General features: G+C 41.3%; 1 protein-coding gene across 1 annotated transcript in view; it reads right to left on the bottom strand.

The window, feature by feature from the left end:
• Nucleotides 1-9,659, bottom strand: part of ATP8B3 (ATPase phospholipid transporting 8B3) — a 96,638-nt gene extending 86,979 nt beyond the window's left edge. The window contains exons 1-3 of the mRNA XM_015809936.1: nucleotides 9,494-9,659; nucleotides 7,039-7,214; nucleotides 6,875-6,974 (exon numbers count right to left, since the gene is read on the bottom strand). Coding sequence (XP_015665422.1) covers nucleotides 6,875-6,974; nucleotides 7,039-7,214; nucleotides 9,494-9,659 — 442 coding nt within the window. The remainder of the gene's footprint in view (nucleotides 1-6,874; nucleotides 6,975-7,038; nucleotides 7,215-9,493) is intronic.
• Between the last annotated feature and the right edge of the window lie 376 nt (nucleotides 9,660-10,035).

The following is a 10,035-nucleotide window of genomic DNA, read 5'->3' as shown; positions in this document are numbered from 1 at the left end:
ATATTTATTGTAGTATCTGTTTTATAAGGCTGTCAGCCGCCCTGAGTCCGGTAAGGAGAAGGGCGGGATAAAAATTGAATAAATAAATAAATAATAATGGTCGCGATGGGTTGGACAAGACTTCGCAACTAACAACAACAACAACACTTAAGAAGAACTTTAGAAATTAAATTATTTTTATTTAAACAACCCATCAAGAAATCCTTAAAGACAGAAATTAAATAAGGAATGAAACCTAGGAAAAAAATATTTTGGAAATCAAAACCCATAGATTGGGATTAGGGATAGCTGCAGTGAGGTGGGTGTCAAATAAGAGAAGATGGTATCCATAGCTACAACATTGAAGTTTTCTCTCACAAACACACACACAAAACACAAAAATGTGTTTTTGCCTGAAAAAAAAGAAGGTGGGCTATTAATCTGCAGCTCTGGGCTTGTTTTGATCCATTTCTTCCAGGTGCTCAATCTGGGAGCAGGGTAAATACACTTGTAATCCTAAAAAGAGATACAATATTTTAGTCAGAATGACAGAATAACAGAGTTGGAAGGGACCTTGGAGGTCTTCTAGTTCAACCCCCTGTTCAAGCAAAAGGCTCTATAGTACCATTTCAGATAGAAGGTTGTCCAATCTCTTCTTAAAAACCTTCAGTGTTGGTGCATCCACAATGTCTGGAGGCAAGTCATTCTACTGATCAATTGTTCTGTCAGGAAATTTCTCCTTAGTTCTAGGTTGCTTCTCTCTTTGATTAGTTTCCAACCATTGCTTCTTGTTCTGCCTTCTGGTGCTTTGGAGAATAGATTGACCCCCTCTTCTTTGTGGCAGCCCCTGAGATATTGGAACACTGCTATCATGTCCCCCCTCATCCTTCTCTTCCTTAAACTAGGCATACCCAATTCCTGCAACCATTCTTTGTATGTTTTAGCCTCCCGTCCCCTAATCATCTTTGACATTCACATTCCATATGGCAGAGAGGTCTAGAGAGCATCCTGAAGAAGTTATGCAACAGCTGTTATGAAAAACAAAACCATCTTATGCGGAAGGGAGAAGATAAGGAAGAAACTCAAGATTCTCATGAGGAAAATTTTCTGTTATTATACCCTGTAACAATAAGAGTTGAATTACAGTACTCCTTATGGTGTCCATTTCCCAACCTGCTCTATCCTGAAGTGTTAACATATATTTGTGTATAAAAATATTTACATAAACAGGAATCATTCATTTGGAATTATTTTACTAATACATAGTTATGGGGTTCGTGTTTATTATTTGATCAATAGCCCCTGGTTGGTTGGTTGGTTGGTTGGTTTTTGCTCATTTTACTGTCTATTAGATTATTTTAGTCTGGGCTGTCTGTTTGATTTAACATTCTTCATTGTTTTTATCTTTCCTCTGATTTTGTACACTACAGTAATCAGTCCACTGGAGTTGGCGGCCAATCCATTACATTTAAATAAATAATAATAATAATCACAGGCAAGTTAAGCAACTCTTCGTTTTAAAAAGTTCTTCAAGAAACCACTGTGTTGTAGTTTTTTTTTTCAACCAAAAGTGTTTTGTGTACTTTTAAATATCACTGATCCAAAGGAAATTTTCCATTGTGCTGGTATAGTAAATCTGGCAATGAGCAAGACAAAGTAAATTAATTTCTTACACTGCAGAAATCTTCTAGTGAACTGGGGTTCAGGAAGCCATTCTAGTAAAGGCATAGTAGGAGGAGGAAGAGTACAGATCAAGCAGAGGTACAACAGGGAAACTTTTTCTATATAATTACTATAGAAAGTATTTCAGCCATAAAACCACAGTACAAGAATTAAGGGGAGTAGTATAACAAGCTGTTCATAGGGCTACAATTGTAATTATAGGATGCTATAGGTACATTAGCTTATATAATTAACATTTTGTCTCCTGGCATACTAGCCAATCTTCCCCCCCCCCTTTTTTTTTGATAATTGTTTAAGAGAAAGGTGGGCAGTTCCTGGCCATCAGGTGGCCCAATTGTTTTTGCTTCTGACTTTGCTTTACAGAGACAAAGTTAAGAGAAAAAGTTCACAAAAATGTATGTTCTAATAAAAGGGAGCTTTCTGAAATAAAGGACTGTACTTTATAATAAAGACACATGGTCCCAAGATCATAATCATTACAAATGTTAACTGGCCACCCATACAACTGATTTAAGATTATATCATTACCCAGCTTTAAGTATTCTTGTATTCTTGGTGCTCAAAATAGAGTTAGGCACGTTCTAAAGATATCACTGAATCAGGGAGCCATTAAGATTAAAATTAATCCTCCCTCACTTAACCTGAATGTGACTCATGAAATCAAGAAACCAGATGCTTAGATAAGCAAGTGTAAATAAATACATGTGCTATCTTACTGTATACTCTCATTATGTTCTTGTCTTAGACATGTGATTTGAACCAGCACTTAAAGTCTTTCAGGGTGTTTGTCTTTCTGGATCTGGTAAACCCACTAGGTTTCTCTCAAAACAAATCTTTATAACGGGGTTATCCAGCCTTGGCAACTTTCAGACCTATGGATTCAATCCAGAGAAATCCTCAGCCTGCCATGCTGTCTGGGGAATTCTGGGAGTTTGAAGTCCACAGATTTTAAAGTTGCCAAGGTTGGATGCCTCTGTTTTATAGGATGGTGGGTTAGTTGACTGATCAGAGGGTGAATGGACACTATTACCACCAGGATGGGATTCATGAAGACACCCTCCCAAGTTGGCTGCTGCATATTCTTGGGCTTCTGGATCCAGATGTAATAGGACAGCAGTTCCAACCCATCTACTGGCCCACACATCTGGATGACTCCAAGTTAGGGAAGACCACTGTTGCTTTTTCTTGCCCAGATGGCCTTTCCAAACCACCCCTTTTGAGTCTTTCTAATCTGCCTTTCCCATTTTGCTGTGTGGGTGTGATGAGCTTCATTTATTACCTAATGACAAATCTAAGAGTGTTGAAAGGCTGGGCCTCATAGCTGATGGGGAGGGATTAAGCCATCTCTACGCACATGTTGGAAAACAGGCATTTGCATCTATGCAGTTGGCCAATAAGCTGGCAAGAGCCAGGTTGATCCATAGCACAATCCTAAATCCTGACTTTTCTGGAGCTCTTTGCAGAGTAATGTTGGGGCAAGAGGAGGGGAAATGCCAGGAGATGTTGAACTGCCCCCTGGGAAGTAGCATGGAAAGGTAGTCATGCTCTCTTTTGTAATGGACACCACACACTGTTTTCTTTCCAGCACTCTGGTCACCGAGGCTGGTTGGATCCAAGACATCTTCACACGGCACCATTGTTCGGCATCTTGTCTTCTGCCTTCCCCAGTTGTCCCTAGGAAAGCAGTTGACCTTGGTTTCTTTGCCAAGCCAGGTTGGCCCTTGCGGAATTTTGCTCGGCGATTTTTGAACCACACCTGTGATGGGGCCAAGAAGGGTTGGGGAGAAAATGATACTTGGGTTAAGAATTATGGAAATTTTCCATTGTACAAAAAAAGTTCTTTGCAGCTGTGGAACTGTAAAGTCTGAACTCTGAAAGTGGAATTCAAGCAAGGGAAATTCCTTCCTTGCAGAAAATTAGCAGCACAGGTGAAAACATTTGGGATCAGCTATTTTATTATTATTTTTCAAAGTGTATACAGATACTCCTCAATTTACAACCACAAATGGAATGTAATCTCCAAGTGATTGTTAAGTGAGCCATACCCAATTCAGCAACCTTTTTTTGCCATGGCTGTTAAGTGAATCATGTGGTTGTTAAGTGAATCAAGCCTCTCTCATTGACTTGGCTTGTTGGATGCCAACAGGGAAGATCACGAATGGTGATCATGTAACTCCAGAACACTGCAAACCAGTGTAAGTATGTGCCAATTGCCAAGAGCCAAATTGAGATCACAACGATGGGGCTGCTGTGACAGTCATAAGTACGAGGCCTGTTGTAAGTCATTTCTTCTGTCCTGTTGTAACTTCAAACGGACACTAAACAAATGATTGTATGTCGAGGACTACCAGTATATCGCTGTAATCTATAAGGATTTGTCTTGATGGTCGAAACTGGACAGCCATTTGTCCGAAATGCTATAGGGTTTCCTGCCTGAGCAGGAGGTTGGTCTAGATGACCTCCGAGGTCCCTTCCAACTTTATCATTATTATTATTATTATTCTCTTTGACTCACATAAGAGTACAAGGAGTTTGCCCCACGCTACCCACATAATCAAATGTGAGGAAAGCAAAAATATACCCAAAGACAGATGCAATTTATTTCTTCATTACCCGGAAAAACACATACCCCTTATGCTGGTAAATGAATCGGAAAGAATCCATGTGGGTAGGACAATGTTTCCCTATGCTGGCCACATCCAGATGAGTAAACCTCAAATTCCAGAATTCGACAACCAGCGTAGCCATTGATTAGAATTCTGGGAATAGCAGTCCACACATCTTAAATTTACCAGGGTTGGGAAACGTAGTATAGGACTTTGGGATACAAGGTAACTCTTAATGCAAAGCTCCCCAACCTTTGCGGGTTGGCGGCCCATAGGGAAAGGGAGGAGCAGGGAAATGTGCATGTGCACCTGCGCAAATGAGCATGCACACAACGGGGTGCTAGCACCCATGTGCATGCACAAACGGGCTGCTAGTGCTTGCGTGATGCTGGTGGCGAAGCTAGCGCCCCATGCATGGGCATATACCTGCATGCACTTGCCAGCCATTCCTGGGGCCCGGTGGCCCATAGGTTGGAGACCCCCGTCTTAATGCAATAGTATACTTATTCCTTTCTTATTAAGAGAACATGTCTCCAACATGCTCATTGCTTTTAATTACTCCTACAAAATGCACTTTCTAATGCACAACTCTTTTTAATATATACACTTCAAATGTAGTTATCCATAACGGACAGTTGCTAACGCCTAATTTTACCAAGTAGTCAGGTTTCATGTTTCATCACCTAATTCAGTGTTTCTCAACTTCAGCAATGTTAAGAGGTGTCGACTTCAACTCCCAGAATCTCCCACCCAGAATTCGGAGAGTTGAAGTCCACACCTCTTAAAGTTAGAAAGGTTGAGAAACACTGCCCTAATTTATACTATTCTATATGAAAGTTTGAAGATAGGAAGAGTTGACACTAGGGGGCGCTGTGCGTTGTTAGACTGCAACTTACAACATCGAGAGATGCCCTTGGCGTTCTCTGCGCTTGGTTGTTTTCTTGCAGATGTTTCATTACCCAAATTAGTTTTTGGATAATGAAACGTTTGCAAGAAAACAACCAAGCTCAGAGAGCACCAAGGGCACCTCATTTCAACATTGAACTACAAATATTTTCCTTTATCAGTAGGTACACATTGTCTTAGCAGATGTCATCATCTTATCATTTAAAGAGTAATCATAGGCTTCTTTTCATAATCCCTAATTAAAACAAAACCAAAGGTGGATCACTCTTCTAGGGCATGTGCATGTAAAAAACATACATGCTTATATGGGATGGTATGCACCCATTGCTAGTCAGTCTTCTTTGAACTGCAAAACCAAGTTGTTTTGCATTGCAAATGGAGTGCAATCAAATTAATTGAGATTAAACTTTCCTGAATGTGCAATGAATATTAGCACACTCAGGAAAGTTGTTAAACTCTCCACTTGTTAAACTGAACAGCCAGTTGATACATTCTGGGTGCAAGAGCAGAATTGCAGGTAGCTTGAATCCAAGATAAGGGTAAATAGCCTATCCATGGGAACATAAGGGTATTACAAAACATCCAGGAATGCTCCTGTAATAAATTGTGAAAACTTGGAAAATATTACTCCAAAGCCCTGTTCAGAGAGAGTTGTAAAAAGTCAAACCATTAATTAAGTGATTTCTGCATTTCCATTTATGAGGATGTGCAAATCCACTCAGTTTTCTGCAAAACTGGTGCCCAGATTATGACAAAGATAATTCAAAATAATGTGTAACAGGCAATACAATGAAATTTATAAGCTCCATTTGAATCAGAACCACTTCTCATTGGGGGTGCAGGAGAAATTTACTTAAATTCACATTCAACTGCCAGGATTTGAATTCTGTAGTAAACACGGACTGAAACTTAGTTACCTGTTAAAGTTATATTTTCTCCAAATTTTGTTATACAATTTGTCGATCAAAAAATAAGGTAACTTGGGAAACTTCTGCCCCCCAAATTCAAAGCAAGCCTTAGCCAAAAATTATTTAATTAACGGGAAGGGCAAGAGGCAAAACAAGAGTCTAAGCCAGCATGTGTTTCACAGTGAGTTTAATCCTCTTACTGGCAGTGGCCAATCTGCTGTTTTGTACAACTTTATAATTATTGGCAATTAAGAATAACAGAATAACAAAGTAGGAAGGGACCTTGGAGGTCTTCTAATCCAACCCCCTGCTCAGGCAGGAAACACTATAGCATTTCAGACAAAGAGTTGTGCAATTTTTTCTTTAAAACCTCCACTGTTAGAGCATCCACAACTTCTGGAGGCAAGTCATTCCACTGATTAATTGTTCTAACTGTCAGGAAATTCCACCTTAGTTCTAGGTTAGTTCTTTTCTTGATTAATTTACATCCATTGCTTGTCCTGCCTTCAGGTGCTTTGCAGATTGTAATCCAGCTGCGCACAAAGTACCAGAAGATCTATACTTGACAGCTGAATCTTTGTTAGGGAAGTTTGACACAGCAATAACAAAATGAAACCAACAAAAACCTTTGCAATAAAATCTGTTACCTTGAAAAGCTTGTGGTGATTAGAAACAGAGGCAATACTGTACAGCAGTGTTGCTCAGCCTTGGCAGGTTGAAGATGGGTAGACTTCAACTCCCAGAATTCAAGGCTGGCTGGCTGGGGAATTCTGGGAGTTAGAGTCCACCCACCTTCAAGTTGCCAAGGTTGCAAAACACTGCTGTAGAGACTATAGAAATGGGAATTTCTGATGTAATTCCGACAAGCAATCTCTAGTTTCTCCACCTGTACCTAATGTCGAGAATTTCTGACGGCAAATCTGCAACATTCATCTGGAAGAGTTACAAAGGCTCACCTGAACCCGAGTTTCAGGTAGATTGGCAACCATGGCCAGGCGCTCCCTAGTGTTCACATCTGGGTAATGGGTCTCTTTGAAAGTGTTCTCCAGCGCCTCCAACTGTTCTTCGGTGAAAGCTGTACGGCTCCTCCGCCGTTTCTGGGAGTGTCCATAGGGCAGGTCCAGCAACAGGGCTGTGTGTTTGGAGAAGGGGGGAAGGGAAGGGTCATCATCGGTGACTTTTATCTCCCCAAATCATTCAAAGTCAAACACTCTCTTCGGATCTGTAAGGACTCTGCCAGTGTCAAATTAGAGCAAGATTTGATGGGCAGTCATGCGTTTTCTGCTCATCCCCCCCCAAAGAGGCATCCACCAAGGGGTCAAGGCTGTCAAAATGGCAGATATAACATTTTGACATCATTCCCATCTTTATTTATTTATTTATTTATACTGCTCACAAAAATAAAGGGAACGCAAACTCCTTCAGTTCCATGTTAAAATGTTCCCTTTATTTTTGTGAGCAATATATTTGTTTGTTTGTTTGTTTATTAGTTTGTTTGTTTGTTTATTTATTTATTTAAAGCATTGATCTAGCCGCCCATCTTTTAATCGACTCTGTGCGGCACCCAATCAAGATACATAAAATCACATTAAAGGCAGTCCTGGACTTGGACTTACAGGTAGTCCTTGACTTACAACAGTTTCTTTAGTGACTGTTCAAAGTTACAGCGGCACCGGAAAAGGTGACTTATGACAGTTTTCCACGCTGTACTTACCACAGTATCCCCATGTTATTAATTTTAACAACCGCAGCGATCCACTTAACAACTGTGGCAAGAGAGGTCATAAAATGGGGCAAAATTCAATTAAGAATTGTTTCACTTAGCAACAGAAATTTGGGGCTCAGTTGTGGTTATAAATCAAGGACTACTGTAAAGCAATCTAAATGTAGAAGAAGAAGAGGTAGAGTCCAGGGCTGGAGTCAAGAGAGGAATCAGCCTGGAGTCATTACGCTCCCACGAGTGATCCAAGTCCAGCCCCTCTTGAATGCCATTAACTCTTCTTTAGGGCCAATTTAGTGCTAGGTGTAAGTTGGCTAGATTCTTGTGTAGAGGCCTGAGCCATTAGTCAACTTAACTGAACGTGTGATGTTGATTCTTTGCACCTGACATTACCAGATTAGCATGTTGCTGATCCCTTCAGCCAAAGAATGTTGGCTGGTGGAGACTAGAAGACGGGCCTTTTCTGCAGTGGCCCCTGCTCTGTGGAAGATTAGAATGGCCTCAACCCTGTCAGTCTTTCTGTAAGGCTTTAAAAACCTGTTCTGTGTTCCTGAGCCTGGGGCACTGAATGTGTCAAGGGCCCCCCATTTCCTGGCTTTATTGTTAACTGGCCAAGTATCTCAGCTGCTGTATATGTTTTGGATGTTTTTTATTGTTTTAAAATGTGTTTGTTGGTTTTAATTGTTGTATATTTTTTAAATTGTAAGCTTCCCAGAATTATTGGTTGAGATAGGTAGAGGAAGGAAGGAAGGAAGGAGGAAGGAGGGAGGGAGGGAGGGAGGGAGGGAGGAAAGGAAGGAAGGAAGGAAGGAAGGAAGGAAAGAAGGAAGGAAGGAAGGAAGGAAGGAAGGAAGGAAGGAAGGAAGGAAGGTGTCAATGCTGCTAACATCGTATGGTCTTGCTTTGACAATAGATGGAAATGCAGCCATTTTCTCTATTGCTTTTAGAATTAGTTGATGCTGGGAGGGGAAATAGGGATGAGAGTCCAGCTAGTCATAACAATAATAACTTAGCCGTGGGAACCCAAGGACATTGGGCCCAGAGCTGATAGTGTTTTGGCAGGCTGGAGAGCTGGGGAGAAAGCCTGTGCCTCAAGCTCATTGGGGAATGTGATTTATGACTGTTTATTGGAGGAGGGAATTGTACTTTGTTACTTTGTATCCAGAGGAGGAGGATTTAGGTTTTTAGTTTCAACTATGTAGTGCCGATTCTTTGTTTCTTGAATAAAAGATTATTTAAGGTAAACAATGCCTCGAAGTTCTTTTGAAGAGTTTCATCTGCCGGAACCATGACATAAGGAAGGAAGGAAGGAAGGAAGGAAGGAAGGAAGGAAGGAAGGAAGGAAGGAAGGAAGGAAGGAAGGAAGGAAGGAAGGAAGGAAGGAAGGAAGGAAGGAAGGAAGGAAGGAGGGAAGACTCAGCCAATTAAAACATTAAAAACAACAAAAACCTGGTGCCAAATCAAAGTTTTACAGGGCGACTACCCCTGTGAAATTTGGAAAGTGCTGGCAAGGGAGAGGAGAGAATGAATTTTGTCCTTCCCTTTTGAAGAAACCTAAACACTGTGTTAGAAATGAGGCTTAAATTATAGACAAGGACAATGATGGTTGAACAAGGTATGAAGGCCGTTACCAGCCTGACAGTGGCTGTGTGACCTTCTCAGTGCCAGCCTGACAGGCAAGACTCTCTCACCTGCCAAATGGTCTGTTGTGAGGACCCTGCAGGAAGCAGAGGGCTGAGTCCCAGGTGTCGAAGGCAAAGTATAACCCTCCGGTGTTTGTTGAGGGGGCTGCAGGTTGTACCCCAGGGATGGGAAGGCAAGAAGTGGATAAGCAATGGCTCCATGAAGGTAGTACATCACGTCTGCTCTCTTTGCCTGCAGGAGGCGAAAACAGAGGAAAAGAAAGAGGTGAAGATATATTGTTATGAGTTGATCGACATTCTTTCTCATATCATTCTCAAGGCTGGGAGCCGGGGTGGGGGGTGGGGAGTCTGGAGAGAGGAGGTTGAAAAATTCAAGATGGTGGACACAACCACTCAATCAAAGCTCCGCACCCTTTTTTGTGCATCGGAATGCAGGTCGTCCTTGACTTATGACCACAATGGAGCTCAAAATTTCTGTTGCTAAGCAAGACATTTCCTAAGTGAGTTTTGCCCCATTTTACGACCTGTCTTGCCACAGTTGCTAAGTGAATCACTGCAGTTGTTAACTTAGTGACACAGTTTTTTAAGTG

This window comes from Protobothrops mucrosquamatus, unplaced genomic scaffold (assembly GCF_001527695.2).
Source record: "Protobothrops mucrosquamatus isolate PMUCROS unplaced genomic scaffold, P.Mucros_1.0 scaffold6, whole genome shotgun sequence".
Taxonomy (NCBI): Eukaryota; Metazoa; Chordata; class Lepidosauria; order Squamata; family Viperidae; genus Protobothrops; species Protobothrops mucrosquamatus.
This window is presented reverse-complemented; position numbering and strand designations above follow the sequence as displayed.